The sequence below is a fragment of the Chelonoidis abingdonii genome, chromosome 24 (genome assembly GCF_003597395.2).
Source record: "Chelonoidis abingdonii isolate Lonesome George chromosome 24, CheloAbing_2.0, whole genome shotgun sequence".
NCBI classification, from domain to species: domain Eukaryota; kingdom Metazoa; phylum Chordata; order Testudines; family Testudinidae; genus Chelonoidis; species Chelonoidis abingdonii.
In genome coordinates this window covers 9,761,907-9,780,256 of record NC_133792.1, presented here as the reverse complement: position 1 = coordinate 9,780,256, position 18,350 = coordinate 9,761,907, and the positions used below count along the sequence as shown (strand labels likewise).

At 44.0% G+C, this 18,350-nt stretch overlaps 1 protein-coding gene across 1 annotated transcript in view; it reads right to left on the bottom strand.

The window, feature by feature from the left end:
- The window catches only part of PAPPA (pappalysin 1), a 222,758-nt gene that overhangs the window by 96,499 nt on the left and 107,909 nt on the right, over positions 1 to 18,350 (bottom strand). The window contains exons 8-10 of the mRNA XM_032797888.2: positions 14,998 to 15,126; positions 13,322 to 13,413; positions 775 to 971 (exon numbers count right to left, since the gene is read on the bottom strand). Coding sequence (XP_032653779.1) covers positions 775 to 971; positions 13,322 to 13,413; positions 14,998 to 15,126 — 418 coding nt within the window. The remainder of the gene's footprint in view (positions 1 to 774; positions 972 to 13,321; positions 13,414 to 14,997; positions 15,127 to 18,350) is intronic.

Below are 18,350 nucleotides of genomic sequence, written 5' to 3'. Positions count from 1 at the left end.
TTTTGCTGTATATGTTGACATTAAACTTCCCTCTACACTGCCCTCCCATGACCCATTCTAGATAACCATGGCTAGTTCTACCAGGGGACTGTTTACTTTAGAGAAGAGACAACTCATGACAAAAGTATACAAAGTAATGAGTGGTACAGAGCAGGTCGATCGATCCCCGCTGTTCACCCTTTCTCAGAATACACGAATGAGGGGGACATTCAATGATACTGAAAAGTGACAAATTCAAAACTGTTAGAAAAAAATATTACTTCATACAACACACACCTAGCCTTTGGAACTCATTGCCACAAGATAGCATCAAAGCCAAGAGATTCCAGAAAGGATTCAATATCAATACAGATAACAGGACTATCCAGCCTTAAAAGCAATAGATATGAATAAACAAACACTTTGGAAGGGATATAAATCTTCAGGCTTTGTCTATAAGGTATCTTTAACTAATGGGCTTTAGGAGGAAACCTTCCTTGGGGGCAGGTTATCTTATAATTGCCTCTTGCAGAGTTCTTCCTCTGAAGCAGCGAGTATTGGGCACTATTAGACAGGATTCAGGAGCAGAGAGACCAGTAGTTTGAGCCAATTCCTACCTGGTCATTAGAGGCAGAATCTGAAGCAAACTGCTGCTTGGCAGACTCATACTGAAGAGAGCTAGCATCAGCAGAGTTCCTTATCCAAGCTGCAAGCTAACTGGGTGGATCTATGGATGGAAGTTTTGCATTGTTGGACTTAGCTTTATAGCAGGTGAAGGGCTTGGGTCTTCCTTACCTGAGTTGCTGCTGGCTGACCAATGACCACCCAGCCTGGGCATCCCTGGTCACTATGATGAGAGACTGACACGTTGGAAGCCCACTGATCCAGGAAGCCTTTGGGGGTATAAACCCCACAGTCTTTGATGCTGGTCATTTGCTCAAACTCCTCACATACACCATCACCGTCATGGAAGTAGCACCTGCTGGGCTCGTCTGCAGTGAGAAATCAAAAAGGAGTAATTACTAAGGACTTCCCACACTCATCTGTGTCCCCAGTTGCTTGGATCACAATAGGCCAGGTAAAGGAAGTGGTAATGCATCCCCCATCCAGGTCCATGTGCAGTAATGGCAGTGGTCATTTAGCAGCGCAAACTGAGATGATTTTAAAAAAGCAGACAAATAAAGAATGCAGCTCTTCTGCCATATGAAAGTCCCCACGATACTTCCTAGCCTGTGTTTTCCCTGCATATTCTTACCTGTATCTATTTTAAAAGAATCTTACTAAAGCATAGTGCTGAGATAGAAAATGCACTTACAGGGCCAAATTCTTAGCTGGCAGAACTTCACTGACTTTGATGAAGTTAAGCCAACAGAGAACTGGGTCCACAATGTTTCCCTTTTTTGTTCTTAAATGACACTTGCAAAACACAACAACTGAATTCAGTGATGGTCAACGCTGCCAAACGAACAGCCCTAGGGAGAAACTAAAGGCCAAATGTATCTGTTTATTCAGATACAGCGTGGGCAGTGGGAGGGTATACTTGCCACACACACATACCGCCCCAACCGATGTGACTTCGACCTGACCTGGAAGGATCAGAAGCAAGAGGGGATTTAAATCTCTTTATTCATTTATTCTGTGGCTTCTCTAATGAGACCGCCAACAAAGATGCCCATTAGTGCCAGATTTCTGAGGTTGCGTCTGTCACGCTCACCCAGTAGGAACTGAACTGAGACCAACCCTCTCCTTTTAAACAGACCTCAGACCAGTAATGACTTTCAGTCACTAAAGTCCTCACTGAGAATTAAATTTCTGACCTATCAGTATCCCAGTTTATATCATGTTATCAATGCCAAGCATCCAGTCCCAACATGCTGTTGTATTTTTGTCTGGTAAAGAAGTTACTGCAAAAATGGTACGAAACTAGCATGAGCTGCTAGTTGGAATGATGGCAATGAACCCTGATGAGAATTGTGTCGGTAGCATTGGACTTTCTGGAGATAAGTGTCAGAAAATTCAATAGTCACTCAGTTCTGCGTCACTTCCAAAATACTAAATCCCCTGTTTATTTTTCCTCATCGTTTACACAGTGAAATACCATTGCATGAGCCAGAATAAATCAGTTTATTATAATTCAATTATGTATTGAATTTCTCCTCCTCTCCCCCTGCCCGCCCCAACATAAGATTCTAATCCCTTAATATCAGGCCTGGTCAAAAGAGTGGAAGGTAACAAGCAGTCAATGAACACTTGCATGCTGCATTCCCTTGCTCCTGACATCTGTGGCCAACTTGGAATGGTGTTGAGAGCCACTTAACGAGGAATTCCACCATTTCATCCCTCTTCATCTCTTTTCCTCTTTATCTTTCCTTCACGTATACACTAATATGTTTAGACGTCTCTCTGAAATGCCTGTGTAACTCTGGTATCAAGTGGCCAAAGCTGCGTACAGTCTTCAGAAAACTACATCCCAGATTAAGGGAGGATCTGAACAGATATTTCCAAGAAATATTCAGGTCTGGAAAGATGGTGGTAAATTACCAAAAGTAAAACACCAGTTATTCTTTGGAAAAAAGGTTTTATGTTCTCTTATAAAGAGACCGATTTCCTTAACAAGTGCAAGCAACTACAGACCACCAAATTTTTAAAAAATGACTTTCCATTATAGACAGACACATGGCAAGTACAGACACACCGAGGCAGCTTGCTCACTGACACACACTGACTGAGGCACACATTTATTGACAAACACATGTACATGCAAAGGCACTCACATACTCCACCGATACTCATACATACACACAACACCCATGCAGGGATAGCCCCACTGACAGAGACACACTCTCCATCCACACAATCATCCTGCACATACACATTTAGACACAATCTCCACAAACAAACTGATTTTTCACTATAGGCACTGGAGTAAGCACAGAATTTATATAACCAATGTTCTCCTGTACTGTGTCCAAATGTTCCCTCCTAATGCGATGATAAGTGTAATGGGCCTCTGATAACATCATGTGTTTGGGATAAAAGAATACTCAAGACCTGCTCCAATCAGATGACTTAATTCATATTCACATGGAGAGGAAACTGCCTTCGAATAGCTGTGATCCAGGCCAGTGTGTGATTCTTACAGAGGCTAATTTGTTCCTGATTATGTTTAAGACCCCAATAAAACTGTCTGCTCGGAGTCTGCAAAACCCAAGGGAGGAACAGACTGGAGAGACAGAGATGTCTGAATTAAATGGAGACTGCCCAGATGATTAGCAAACAGCAATATGGTGTGTGTGTGTCCCATCTCCAATTCCAGTCCCAATGAGTCAGTGTGCTCTGCCCTTTATTACCTGTCGGTAACACTAGCTGAATGGCATTACTGAAGTGAGCCAATAGAAGATCAGGTGTTCAGTCAATGATCTAAGCTTTGAAAAATGAAGGAGGAAAAGTGGTTTTACAACTGCATTTTGCTTTTTAAGGGAATATGTTCTTGCCACTAGCAAATCATTCTGAAACATTTAAAGATGTCCTTTTATGGGGGGAATAAATACTGGAAAGTTTCCAACCCCGTGGCTTTGAATTTCAATAGGCCTCCAAAGCTCATCACATAAATACTCTCGCATAGGAGTGAATCCCAAGAGGCTGATCTTTCTGATCTCTTTCCGAACTTTGTAGATGCAGAAGGGATGCACGTCGGAATCAAGGTGCTGGCCAGTCCCCAAACTAACCGTGCATGGGTGACTGAAGGGAAACCACGGGGCCTGATTTTCAGTGGCGCTGAGTAGCTGTGACTCCAGCAACTCCTGTTGACTTCAGATGGGGCTTTGGGTGCTCAGCACATCTGAGAATCAGAGACACAGTTTTCATACTTCACTTGGGTAATGTTCTCGGTCAGGTCTTCCCAAGACTTCCCTCACTACTTGTGAAAAACTATGGACTTGCCTGTTGTCCGTCTGTGGTGCGCACCAGGCATAACTCCAATCAGTCAATGGAATTATATGGACTCAGAATCAGAAAGAGGAGAAGTGGCCAGTATATTTCACAGTGGTCAGGACAATACTAGGTACTCTAAGCAGTAACAAATACATCTGTGCTTTCTATTCCCCATCCTTATCAGCCCCAAATATCATCTTCAGCACGGTTCCTGTCCATTCATACATCCACCCCTTTCGGGCACTTTTCTTGCATTCTAAAATAAAGGACTCTTCAACACTGCTCTTGTCCATCATTCTGAGAAATCTGGCAAGGGCCTTGGTTGGTCAGAATGTAATGGCAAAGCGTGAAAGACTTTACACAGCTCCAACCACAAATCTGATTATGCCAGGGACTTCCATTCCTAGTGGAATAGGACAGCAGTTCTTTGTAAGATCCATGGCTGAAGTTTTACCAGCTTTGGAAGCAATGTTTCCAAAGCCAGAAGGGTGGCAAAGACTGGATGTGTGCAAAGTAAGGCAGGGAAGGAAGCAGGAAGTGACACTAAATGCAATCACATTTGGCCAAGCAATCATCTCTTCTCCTGAGAGACACCTGTAATTATAACCTGGTGTTGTTTTAATTGATGTTTCTTTCCCAACAGCCTATTTCACCCTTCAGTCTACTCTGCTAGGCATCAGTCAGGATCAAAGCCAATTGTGCTATACCTGTATACACAAATGTGAGGGCATGGTCTACCATTGCATGACCTGACCCTACAATGAGCTCCATGTGGACATTGTGAAACTCATCTCTGGATCAGGACTAAGCCAAAACACAGTTTATGAAGAATCTAAAAGCATGGGCCTTTAGGATAGTTGACACTTCCCCCTGAACTATTTGCAGTGGACTCTTCTTTTCATTTCATTTATCAGGCAGAAGGTACTTAGATAGGAGCTACTGCTCTTAGCAGGCCATGTTGTGCACTCTATTGTTGTACAAACCAGACCAGGATTTAAGGAGACCATGTGTGGTAGCAGTAGGCAGCATCCACTATAGAATATGAGGGGTTGGAAAGGACCTCAGGTGGTCATTTAGTCCAACCCCCAGCTCAAAGCAGGACCAATCCCCAGACAGATTTTTACCCCAGTTCTCTAAATGGCCCCCTCAAGGATTGAACTCACAACCCTGGGTTTAGCAGGCTAATGCTCAAAGCACTGAGCTATCTTGCCCCCCTATGTTTAATCTCTTGAGCTTCAGAGAGAACCGAGACTCCAACTGTGTCTAGTAGCCTCAACAAAAAATCTCCTTTATTTTACTTACATCTGAGTCTGATCTCCTCCTTAACACAAGGGATATTGCAGGCTCCATCTGCCATTTCCTGACATTCCCTTTCGCTGGATCGGACTTAGATTCCTTTGTACAGTAGGTTTCATCTCACCTCCTAGTACCAGTTGCACTTATAACGATAGTTTTGCCTTGGTGCTTCTCTCTACTGCTAGTTACTTGCTCCTTGTACTGTGTTAACTAATGGAGTTGCTTTTCAGCTTGAAGTTGTGTCTAATTTTAACTGCTCAACCTGGAATGGGTCCTGAAGCGGTGCAGCTGCTGACTGTGAGCAAGACTGACATGAAATAATTAATACAGATGCCAAAATTGAATACAAATCTGGAACAGCAAAACTGCTGCAGGGGCAGCAGTTGGGAATGGGAGATGGAGTCTCTCTGGAGGTTTTGATACAGATGCCCAAAGACCCTGAGCTGAACCCTGAAGGAAACCAAAGTAATAATCCAGGCAATCCAAGTTCCCTTCCCCCTACAAAACCATCAGTGTGGGCACTGGAATTTTTAAGCCAGACCTTGCCCCTTTTTCTATCTGTTTTGTGCTGTTGGCAGGAGGAAAACTACAGCTTAGCCAGCTGACAGGTTTGCCCTGGAACAGGACAGTCTCTGAATGGCACATGCAAGCTCTCTGCTAAGCTCCGCGGACCCTGGTGTAGGGGATGTGTCTGAAGAAAGAGGTATGGCAAGACCACTGCTGCCTTCCAGTGAGCCTCAGCTTTAACCAGACTTTGCAACCCACAGCAGCCCTGAGTCTCGTCTCCATTGTACAGGGCCTAAAGTGTTGGAGTGAGGATGGAAAGCCATCTTTAGCATGGCTCCCCAAGCACAGCTCCCAACAGCAGAAAATTCAGCTGTCAGCATCCAGTGTTCCCATTTCTTATTGGATTCAGAGGTAAGGGAAAGTACAAAGCAAGGCAAGTAGTAAAGAAACCTTCTCGGAAGCTGCTAACATTGCTAATATTGTAGTTCACGGAAGAATTGTGGTTACCTGTTCAGGGAGATGCTAGAGCTTTAATCTAGTGAAACTGATTAAGTCTGGGACACATCAGGAAGCAGACAGGCAGGATACAGACTTATCTGTGATGGGCAGCCTTCCACATTGTGGGGAAAAAATAAGATCTACCCAATTCAGAGCACAGAGCACATCCTCAGACGAGGCCTTTAATGTCCAAGCAAAATGGTCAAAGTGCTGGGGACAGACACCCAGTGCAGCTTCCTGTTTTCAGCTCAGAATACAGTGATTGGCACCAGAATAGTCTTCTTTTGTACATTAACTACGATTTTTTTAAAAGTTCGGACAAAAAAGAAGTATTTTTAAGCTCAGCTGTTTATTTAGGGACAGTTCCAACTACAACAAGCCTCATGCCTCATAGCTATTCCTCCCCCTCTCCCCCCCAAAAAAGGGACAAAAATGCACACACATTGTCTCAGAGTAACAGATTCTTGGAACAGAGTGGGCATTAAATCTTAACCCCTAAAGGTCTGTTTGACCCTCTCCTGGAGGTGCAGGGAGATGGCAGTCAGCATAAAGGTCTTCCCAATCACCAGAGGAACATTCAGACCTATTAAGGCCAAGTCACAGTCTCTCCAAAATCAGTGGGGAAAAAACAAACAAAACCCATTACCCTCCATAAAGCCAGGACTGGACCCACTAGTTAATAATCTGCACTAGATTATTTAATCTACTACATTTAATCTGCAGATCTGGCTAAAGAACTCACATTAACAGATGAGGAGGTATTTGTCCAGAGGCTCCTGTATCAAAACAAGAAGTGGTTCCACTGGCAACCCTTTGAAGGTGGGCACTGGAGGCCAGATTCTGCACCGTTCAAATCAATGGGAGTTTTACTATTGATTTCAGTGGGTGCAGAATCAAGCCATCAGGGAGGAGGGATAGCATGATCTGAAATCCAGGATGTCCGTCATCCCTCTCATTCATTTTGACCAAACTGGGGATAGTTAAATTTCTTCTTTCAATACAAAGTCTTGGATGAATTTTCCTTTCTGTAGGTTTTAACTGAAGAGAGGAGAACTCATTGACTGGGACGCATGGAAACTGCACTGAATAAAGTCACATCTCAGTAACTTGTGACATTTTTCATCAGCAAAATAAAATGGATAGATAGACATTCTTGGAAATGAAGTAAATGTGGATGTCACATTTTACTGGGGAATATTCAGAGGCTTGGAGGAAGGTGACCATCATCTTGGAGTGTCTTCTGAACTGAGAGGGCAAACACAAGGAGTATGTAGTATTACCCTTTCATCATTCAGCTACTTTCCATAAACTCAGCCTGCCATCCCTGGGCTTCTCCTTTGACCAAGGTGACTAGGATCTTCAGTACGATTTAGTGGCCTGAGCTCAACATAGTAACTATGTAATTCATCTGTATGTAACAGACTGCAGATAACATTACAACTCACCTGCAGTGAGTGGGACTAAAATCATGATACTTCACCTCCAAAAACACAAACATTTGTCACTGGAGCAAAAAGAGATTTTTCCATAGCTAGCCAGCAGTAGTAAGCTGTTTATCTTTTCTGTAAACCAACTACCCACATATTCCTGAGTTCTAATCTTGCTTCTACCTTTAACTCTCTATATGCTTGGGCAAGTCACTGAAACTCTTTGTGCTTCTATCCGCCCATGGAAATGGAGCTGATGATACACCATTACTTCAGAGAGGACTAGTGCAGATTCATTAACTGGTTTTTGGAGATCACACTGAAAAGCTAGTTGGGTTTCCAGTGGAAGTGGGTGATAGCCACAGGGGAAGGAGATTTTTTAACATAAACAAAGTTATCAGTGTGGACCTTACAGAAGCTTGCCTGTTTGCTTTAGAGGCAGGGAAGAAAACTCTGAGGAAAAGCCAAGTGGCATCATTCACAAAGAAAGTCAAACCACTGGTCTGCAAGCTAAAAACTGCCCTGTTGATGATGACAGCCCCTGAAAATGGACACTTTTATTATTGTTAACTTGCCAAATGAGTAATTACACATCTTGGACCGTGCAGCCACATGCTCCCAAGGTCTGGAGGAACTGGTGAGCTCCACATTACTTGCTGGAAGCTGAATATTGGGGTTTGTGTGAATTTTGGCCGAATAGCTTCAGTTAGCAAATTCATTTCCATTTACTATGAGGTTCTACTACAGACCCACATTAGTTTGTTAGCAGCAGTATTAACTCCCCAAGGTACCTGGTCCACATTTCGGCTCTTATACAGCCTGATTCAGTGAGGTATTGAGCACATCCTGGAAGGGGCTGAGTGCCTCCACTCCATTGGTGCACTCAGCCCCTGGCTGGATTTGTAAAGACTGTTCTCCAAAGAAAAAAAAGCACCATTAGCTGCTGTGCAGGGATGTGGAGTCAGCTGTCAAAACCACATGTTCCTGTGCAGAAGTGTGTGTGTGGGTAGTGGTGGGGAGGGTGGGAGCTCAGTCTACTCTAAAAGCATGCCCACAATGAATATGGATGGTCATCCATCAATTTATTTTAAGAACATTACTTCTCTGTCAAAAAAGAAAAAAAGACATATAAAATTAGGTTTGTGTCACTCACTTAACATTGCATTTTCCCTAGAGGATCATGCTCCAAATAGCGATAGCAAGCTCATGAATTTGAATTATTTCCCTGAATGCAATGCAGTCTCCAGACAATGGGACCGGGGAGAATGCTACACTTAATGTATGGAAAATTGGCGAGGTAAAGGACGGATCTTCCACAAAAGGTAAGTTTCCAACTGGAAGGAGAGGCTTTTCCAAACAGGGAAAGACAGACCAGGGTGACAGAGGTAGAACAATGAAGCTGATGCCAAAACATAAGCTGAAAAGCAGTGGTATTAAAGCGACATCAACTTAAAAAACATACGTCTCTCTCTGAACGTTTTTCACCTACTGCTGTGCCAAGCAGCCCCGAAAATGACTAAGTGAAAGAGCGTGGAGCCAAAAATCATCCTCTTTGTTTTCCTGGAGTTTGTTTCCTTTTTGGCATTTGACAGCATGAGGCCCTGATCCAGCAAACGCGTAATGAGGATTTCAATGGGACTGATCATGTGCTTCAAGTTACGGTCACACTTCAAAGCTTTGCTGGCCTTGGTGCGCAATCAGTTTCCCGACTTGTTTACGTGGGCCTTTCTCACCATGATGTGAGGGGGAAGTTAAGTAATAAATAAGAATAATAGGAAATGTAATTGTAATAACCCACAAATTGCCAGGCAGACTCAGGGGTAGATGCAGGACCTGAAACTCCTTTAAAGACATTTTTAAACTTGTCTTTCAGCCTTTACTATGCTCCTGTCATAATATCTTCTCACAGGTTTCTTTGATATGTTTTGCTGCCTTTTCCAATATGTCCTTCTCCTGCTTCAGAATGGTAGGAGAATGTGTGTCCCACCACTGCAGGCCTTTACTCGTGCAAGTAAGGATCAGTTGGATAAGTAAAGTTTTATTAAAAGATGCACATGGAGACTCTCATCTTCAGGCAATTGGTTTGAACCTGGCTCTGGTCCATAGTGATCCCAAATCACTTCCATTCCATGAGGCCTCACTGTCAATGGGAAACGAATGAGAGATCTCCATACAACAACAGGACGTGTGTGTGTGTGTGTGTGAGAGAGAGACAATGGGGCAAAGCTCTGATTTTCTTTTCTCCTGCAGTATGTTGTTAACAGGAGAGGTGAAACTTTCATCCAGAGACCAAATTCCAAACTCCGTGGGGAAAGAACAAGGGCTCAATGAGCAAAAATCCACTGGTGAATGTGGGCATCGAGAATAACCTAAGGGATGGAGAAGGGTTAATGACATTGCAGTATCCCATTTAAAAGGAAGCACTGCCAGATGCTTTAATTAATTAATTAATTAATTCCATTGTAGCTCTTAAGTTTGGGGTGAGAGCATCTTGCAAGAACTAAATGCCATTAATCTTATCTGTTTTCTTTTCTCGGCTTTGTGTTCTGAGAAGGCCAGGGCAGCCTGACAGTAAAGACCACACAGCTTTCTCCCCCGCCTCTCTCCTTGATTCACCCCACCCCTCCCATGGCAAAGCAGATTGATCACAGTCTTATCTGATTATAAGGGGGAGGATGAGGGAAAACAAACAAACAAAAAAAGAAGCAGAGGCCTAACTGAGTTATAGGCACCAATGCAAAGCGTCCTGAGAGCTGCTGTGTGCCATGTACACAAAACAAAGTGAACCTGTCAGAGACAAAAATAAAAGGCTCTGATGGCAGGAGATACAGAGGGAAAGCAGCAGATTTAAGCTTGCTAGTGTTTGCTTGCTTAACTGCATTTCTGCTCTAGCAAACAAGGTGAGGAGAGTCGTCTCTCCAGCGGTGTGAATATGCGGCTTGTTAAACCTCCTGTCATGGAGACCTCAGAGCACCTTTTAATTTTGATATCAGCATTAACTAGCTCCACTCAAGATAGCATGTTAAAAATAGCAGTGTGGATGCTGTGACCTGGGCAGTGGCTCAGGCTAGCTTTCCTTGTCTAAGCCCTCTCAACCCCCTGGGTCCAAGCTTGGGTGGCTAGCCTTATCTGCTGTCCATGGCACAATGCCCACACTTCTGTTTTAGAAAGCTGTAGTATCTCGAACAGAGCTAGCCTGAGTCTGTCTTGAGAGGCATGCACCCAGCTGCAGTGTAGACAATAACTGTAGAGCCTAATTCAGCAAAGCATTTAAGCACATGCCTACATTCCTTTAAAGGCTTTGGTAAGCAGGGGTTGTTTGCTTCACCAGTGCTAAAGAGAGCTAAATATTATCACAGTAATGTCCATATAAAAGTAGTCCAATGTGAAAAGATTATTTATTATTCTACAGAGCCACAACATGTGCTAGTCTCGTAACATTACAGATCAAATGCACATGTTTATCTGCCTCTTTTCCATACCTCAAGCCATGGGCCCAATCATTCAGTCATTTCTCAAGCAAAACACCCGACTGAAGTCGAAGAAGAGTTTTGTTTGACTACAGCTGGCAGGATCTGGTTTGATGTTATCAGGCTTTCAAGAAGGGGGCTTCGTGCTTCCTTTTTAGTTATGCATTTTTATTATATATAAGATTTGTTTTAAAAAATAACCCCTTCCCCTGTCCCAATGGTTTAATGGTTTCTAATAAGATAATGTCTTATTTTGTGTTAAAATATGTCTGTCTGGCTGAAAGACCAGTATTGTCTCTGTCTAGACACTCATCATTGGTAATCCAGAGTCCATGGAAGCCAACTGGTGTCTTTCCGTAGATTTCAGTGAAGACGAATCAGACTCTTACTGAATCCACATACTAATGATTTCACCAACAATTGGGTTCGGTTTTGATTTTTTTCTAAAACTAGCACCTGTGCAAAACACCAGCTTTAACTCTGCACCTGCCTATGAAAAAGGAACAGCTTTACGTCTGCTCTGAAAACTAACTCCATTTTCACAAAAAACTCGAAAAAACCCCACCATAAAACACCAAACACTCATAGAAACAAGACTGAAACATACTTCAACCTGCAAAAATGGGACTTGCATTGTATTTAGTTTGATTTTTTGTCCATAGTGTGAGAGGACAGGATTTTTTCACACTCATGTGTAGCTCTGCTATGATTCCTTGAGATGAGCCACGTGACTGGGATCAAATAAATAAATAGAAAAACCCAAAACTTTGTTGGAACTAAACACAAACCAAACCTTTTTGGAGCTCCTTTAACCTGTGCATAACTGTAAACATGTGATGTGCTTAAAGTTAGGCATGCACTCAAGCATCGCTGAATCAGTGCCTTGAATCCTCGGGTGTAGGTTGCTTTATCGAAATCTTAAGTAGGTTAGATAGACTATGGTTCGGTAGATTGCTCTCTCAGTCCATCCAGACAGGACCAACTATGGAACTGCAGAACATCACCTGAGCACACTCGTCGTCTTGTGGTCTGCAGCCTGATTCTGCAGATTCAGGAAGTTTGGATAGGTCAAAATAGTATCCAAGCCAAATGCTCACCGAGGCTCATCCCTGGCCTAGGTTGTAAGATGATTTTTTAACAGGGTTTTGGAGCTGTGTTCTGGCTCTGCTTCAGCTCTAGGCAAAAACCTGTAGTTCCACTTCTCCGGAGCTGCTCCAAGCTCCAGCTCTGGGCTCCGCTCCAAAGCCCTGTTTCATAACACAGTGCTGTAAGGGCATATCTACACATACTGCGCTGGAGCGGTGCAGCTGTGTCACTGCAGTGCATCTGGTGAAGATGCTCTGTGCTGATGGGAGAAAGCTCTCCCGGCTGTCGGCATAATAAAACCACCTCTGTAAGTGGTGGCAGCTATGTGGCGGGAGTTCTCAGGCAGACATAAGCGTCAGTGTGGACAGTGCTATATGGGGGTAACTTATGTCACTTGGAGCAGGGGGTATTCACCCCCCTGAGTGATGTAAGTTATGCTGCCATAAACTGTAGAGCAGACCAAGCCTTACACAGAAGGTGCAGTGTAGATGGGCCCTCACTTGCCCTTCCCTGCCCCCTCTTCTCCCCCTCAAGGATTTAATAAATATATTAAGCTCACAACTGCAAGTCTGCAGTCTCCAGAGAGCTGGAACATCTTCTGGCTATTGTGTTTACATTTCCTGCTAATCAGGGCAAACCAGGCTTGCAAACAAAATCTGATTAAGTAGTTTTCACCTCTGAATAAAGGGGATTAGCTGGATCTTTGATCCTCGGATATTGATTTGCATCTCAAAGCAGGTGTGACCTCAGCTGGGGCTGCTTCAGTTCCAAGTCCCTTCTCCTGACACTCTTTCCTCTGTTTATCAGAAGGGATCAGTTCATATCCTCTCATCCAGCCTGATCCAAAGCCTATTGCAGGGGTGGAAAGCCACCCACTGACTTCAATAGGTTTGGGATCGGGCCCTAACACACCTGAAAGCCAAGCCAGTTACAAAACCACCAGAATCAATTTCCCATCCAAAGGACTAGAAACAGAGAAAGGACACATGCCTGTCAATCCCACAAATCCCACCTTTTCCCTTGCCTCTCGGGCAACCCATCTATAGGTTGCTGTTTCTTTCTCACTTGCACCACGCACAGAGGCGCTGCCCACCCTGGGTGGAAGGGGCTCTGGACCAGACTTACCAAGGCAATTAAAGGATAGCTCCTGCTGACAAAAGAGGGAGCAGCCATCGCCATTGATCTTATTCATGTCATCACATTCTTCCCCCAGATCTCTGCAGGCAGGAGACAAAATGAGGGATCAGATGGAAAACAGCTGCATTTCTCAGACCTCTCTCAGTTTCTGTCTCAGAACCTGGAGATGCTTAATTCAGTGCTGTATGGCCTCGAAACACCTGTTCTCTCTCCTCTATCCCCCAGCTTTTACAATTCTAGGGTACAAGATGTTTCCTCAGAGGTAGGTGGCACTATTGCTTCCGGGCTAGGACATGAGCACTTTCTTTTATGGTTGCTGCTGATGACTCAGCAGGTGGGGGAAAGACAGCAACTGGGGGATCAGAGGACAGTCTGGAATGGCAGGAATTCTAGAAGCTCTTCGTGTTCTGTCTGAAAGGGCTGGATTGTGGCTCCAGCAATGTGCCCACACGGGGGAATAAGGAGGTACAAGTGCCTTCCATGTGCTCAGATTGCAGGTAGCAGCATGGGATGGAGAGCACTTGGCAGATAGTGGATGGAATCCTGGCTCTGCTCTCACAACCCACCAGCCAGTGCCGTTAAGCCAGCACAGAGAGGGAAGCAACTTGAATCACTGGCATGGCTGAGACTCTCCCCCCACAAACCCCACAGGAGCAAGTATGGCAATGAAGAACCAGACTGTGACACAGTCTGGTTCCTGATCTGCACTACCCCTTATTCAAGCCGTGTGGCAAAGCCACAACTGATATCTAAAAAATTGGCAGCGTAACCGTATGAGAAATGGTACACAAAGTACAACTGATATCTCTCTTTCTCCTCCCAGCTGCCCCAGATGTATCAATGGTTTGTTTTTTTTTAAACTTGAATGCATTGCCTTTATGGCCTGATATTGCAAACGCTTGCTGCCAGACCTAATGCTTGATACCATAAGTAGTCCCATTGTTTTGACAGGAAGCTCTGCTTCTCATGAACAGTGTTTGCAGGACTGGACTTGTGGTTGTTGTTAATACTGCCATTAATTAATTACATTTTATTAAAGCACCTGGAGACTTTTGAGCAGGTCCCACTCACGCTATAAATTCAATACAGTAAAAATAAACTTCAATTGTTGATAATTATTTTTGTTATTAATGGCCTGTCGATCAGCAGGGAAGAAGAGGGAGGAGTTGATTGAGAACCTACAATGACTAACACTCTCCCCTGGAGCCCAAATCTGTCACCTCCAAATGCATCCCAGCTCCTGCGGCCTTCAGAGCAACCTCACACTGAAGTTGCCCTGGAAACCTGGCCTCCCATATGCTAGCTGTCCATCAACTGCCAGCCCACCTGGGACTTCTCACTTAAAGACAGCACCGAAGATGCTGTGAACATTTCTTTTTCTGTCAGCAATTAACACTACGAAATATCTATCTATCTATCTATAAAGGTGTCAGGACAGCAGGACCTAACTAAGTTCCAATTAAATGTTATCATCTTGGTAATAATCAGAGACCCGGGTCCTTGTCTCTCTATCTCTGAGAGTCAGCCCAGGCTATGGAGACATCAGGTGATCAAAGACAAAAGCTGTAATTATTATGTAGGAGAGGCAGTAATTTCCTCCTAACCCCAATCTCTGGATCAATGGAGGCAGCACTGCTGTATCTATTTGCTTACTCCACACTTACTTTTGGATAATCCCATCTCCACAGTATCCACTTCCATGAGTATATAGAGTCATGGGGGAGGGTTCACTCTCCTCTGTCCCAGAAATAACGGCGACCTGGTACGTATACACGACGCTCTCACTCAACTCCCTACAACACAAGAGAGGAAACAGTAGGTGAGCAGCACAATACAGTCAGTAATACAGGTCAGAGACGGGACTGCTGAAGAGGGGCTGGGCTTCTCAGAAAACGTGCTTAATTCAATCAGGCTCCTAGAACATTCCTGAGTCACTTGAACAGGATTACATGGGACTAGTGTTCAGCAAAGTACCCTCCTTTTTGTGGGAGTAATCTGTGCCCACATTCTTCCACGTTCAATTCAAAAGCATGCACAAATCTGAGTAGTGGCAGCTCTTAACTACAGTGTTTGACTGCAGGTACAAATCCGAGAGTGAAACAGCCTGCTCCCCAGATTTGCCCCTACAGCTGATTTAGTGGGTACAAAAACGTGGGTGCATTTTGCGGCTGTAAATGATGAAGGATAATTTTTCCTGTGCTCTGCTAACCAAGCAAGGCGCTAAATTCTTCACAAAGATCATTTGTGAGCTAACAGTTCAGGCAGCTGTAATAACGGCAGTCACTTCAGCCAAGTGAATGTGCCACTCTCTGTGAGTTTGGACCTCCCACAAGAAGGTTCACGCGCGTTATCCTCTTGGGCACACATGCAAGTCCTACTGATAGCTGAATGCACGTGCCTCTGAGAGCAGAGTGCAGCCTGTGTGTATGTGTATCATCTCTGTGTGCGCACATCCACATGGGTAAACAAACTGAAAACACATCCAGCAAAGGAAAATTTGGCTAGACTAGAATTTCCATAGGAAAAGAATGATTTACAAAGTTCATGTTTGTTAAACTATGGGATGAGAAATTGGTCCTAGAGTGTCATGGCAGAAGGACTGGCACTACATTAAGCATGGGGTGAGGATTATGTTTATGAGTTAATAGGCTGCAGAGAACTGGGTGTGCCTAGAAGACTGGAAAGGTAATTTCATAGGGAGGAAGGACTGAGTGTGCACAATTATGTAGTCAAGGGCTGAATGCAAGAGTTAATACAGGGAGAGTGTTATGTGTATGTCAGGGAAGAATGACGGCTGGGTTAGTTTGTCCCAGTGTGATTTGGCTTAATCCAGCCACTAGTTATAAAATGAGGTGGGAGAGTTTTCCCACTGCAATCTGCTACCCACATGTGGAAAATGATCTGACAACAGATGGCTCCCATCAGAGCAAGTGATTCTTACAGTCTAGCTTTAAGGATGGAGGCAGAAAGGACATTTCTCTACTGAAACACCTCCTGGACCTCTTTGCTAACTGTGGAGGACTAGGAACTATAGAACCACTCCTCAGGCACAGAAAGATTAAGTAGTTTGCCTAAAGTCACAAAGGAATATAGAAGCTAAGCCAGGAACTGAGCTAGTGCCCAGAACTGTGCCTTAACCACAAAACCAATCTTCTTCCCTATTTCCATCATTCTGGCTCTTTCAGAAGGTGCTTCTGTGCATACTACTGCTAGCAAACTTAAGATGCCCCCCTACCTTAATAATCCACCACAGAGAAGAAAATTCAGTCTGTCAGATACCTCTGTGGTCAAAGGCAAATTTAGCACTTCCATCTAAAGCAAGGGTAGATCAGAGTGACCCACAGAGGATGGGAAATGAGAGGGTGGGCAGTTCCAAGTGACTCTTCCAATTGGATACAACAGGCAGACACTGGTTATAGATGTTCCTGAGGTGAAGCAACACCTGGGCTACAAACTCTAAGACTATGTCTACACTATGGAGCCAGTATATCACCTTAGTGTAGATGCAGCGTACACCAAGAGGAGGAGTATTTCTGCCAGCATAAGAATACCACCTCCCTGAATGATATTAGCTATGTTGACAGAAGCCCTCTTGTGTGCCATAGCTGCGTCTACACTAGGGTTTTTTGTTGGCATAACAATGTTGATGGGGTATGTTTTTTCACTCTCTGACATTGCTATGATGATATAAGTTTTAAACTGTAGATCTGGCGTTTTAAACTCACATGACTCTGGGCTTGCAGCACGAACCATGCCAAATACTTTGCAATTGACGGCAAATCTCCTACTCAGTTTGGCTTACCAAGAGTGGCATTTCAGAACCTCCCACTTGGGACTTAAGTTACATTAACTCATCCATTGCTGTTTGTCACAATTCGTGTGTGGTTATTTAATGCTCTGGCATTCCTTTGGAGTGCCAAACTTGGAGAGAAACATGAGTGTTTTAAAGTGGATACACATAGTAATATGCAAAGCCATGGTGATAAGTACGGTGTACACACAGAAGAACAGATAAATGAATAAAAGCATTTTCTTCCATGTATCAGGCACATTAATGAGCACTCAAGTGGATATTAGGATTTGTGTATCTGGAGTTGTCAACAAGACAAGCTTTTGGGGGGCATTGATATAAGCAAGATTTTGACCATTTATTTTTTCCATCTGCCTTCCCACCGATCCGATGGGACAGTAATAACAGTAATGCACTCTTTCCACTCCTCTGTCCGTCCGTTCTGATGCATGGCTGTTTCACGTGATGGTACTTAAGGAATTGAGGCTGAAGAGCATCTTTAATGTTAAGAATGCGAGCAACTGCTCTTTCAAATTTATACCTATGGTCTTTTAATGATCTTTTCCAGAACTGAGTAAAGGGTATTGATCGCTCTGGCTTCCGCTCAGGGGAGGCACTATTACTGAAAAGCATCGACTCAACTCCTCTGTTTAGAGGAGGAATTAGAATACACCATGTGAAATACCACAAGGGCTGCTTTTCCTCTCTCCAGCAGCAAGGGAGATATTTGGAGATTTAGATACAGAGGTCTTCTATTTCTTTTTCTCTTTCTATTGGGGAGGGTGGGCACATGAGGGTTTGGGTTTTTTTCCACTTTGTCTCTCAGAAGTGACCTTGTTAGCCACGTTCCCTGTGTTCGTTTCAGCCAGAGTGTTCCTATAACATTCAAAGGGCCCCATAATGCCACCAGGATGGTTGGGCGGAGCTCTCTACCCACGTTGTGGTGACATAAGTAGGAGCCTACCAAATTCACAATCCATTTTGGTCAATTTCACAGTCATAGGATTTTATAAATTGTAAATTTCACGATTTCAGCAATTTAAATCTGAAATTTCATGGTGTTGTAATTGTAGGGGTCCTGACCCAAAAAGGAATTGTGGGCTGATTGCAAGGTTATTGTGGGGGCGGGTTGTAGCGCCGCTACCCTTACTTCTGTGCTGCTGCCCACAGAGCTGGGCAGCTGGAGAGCTGTGGCTGCTGGCCGGGAGCCCAGCTTTGAAGGCAGAG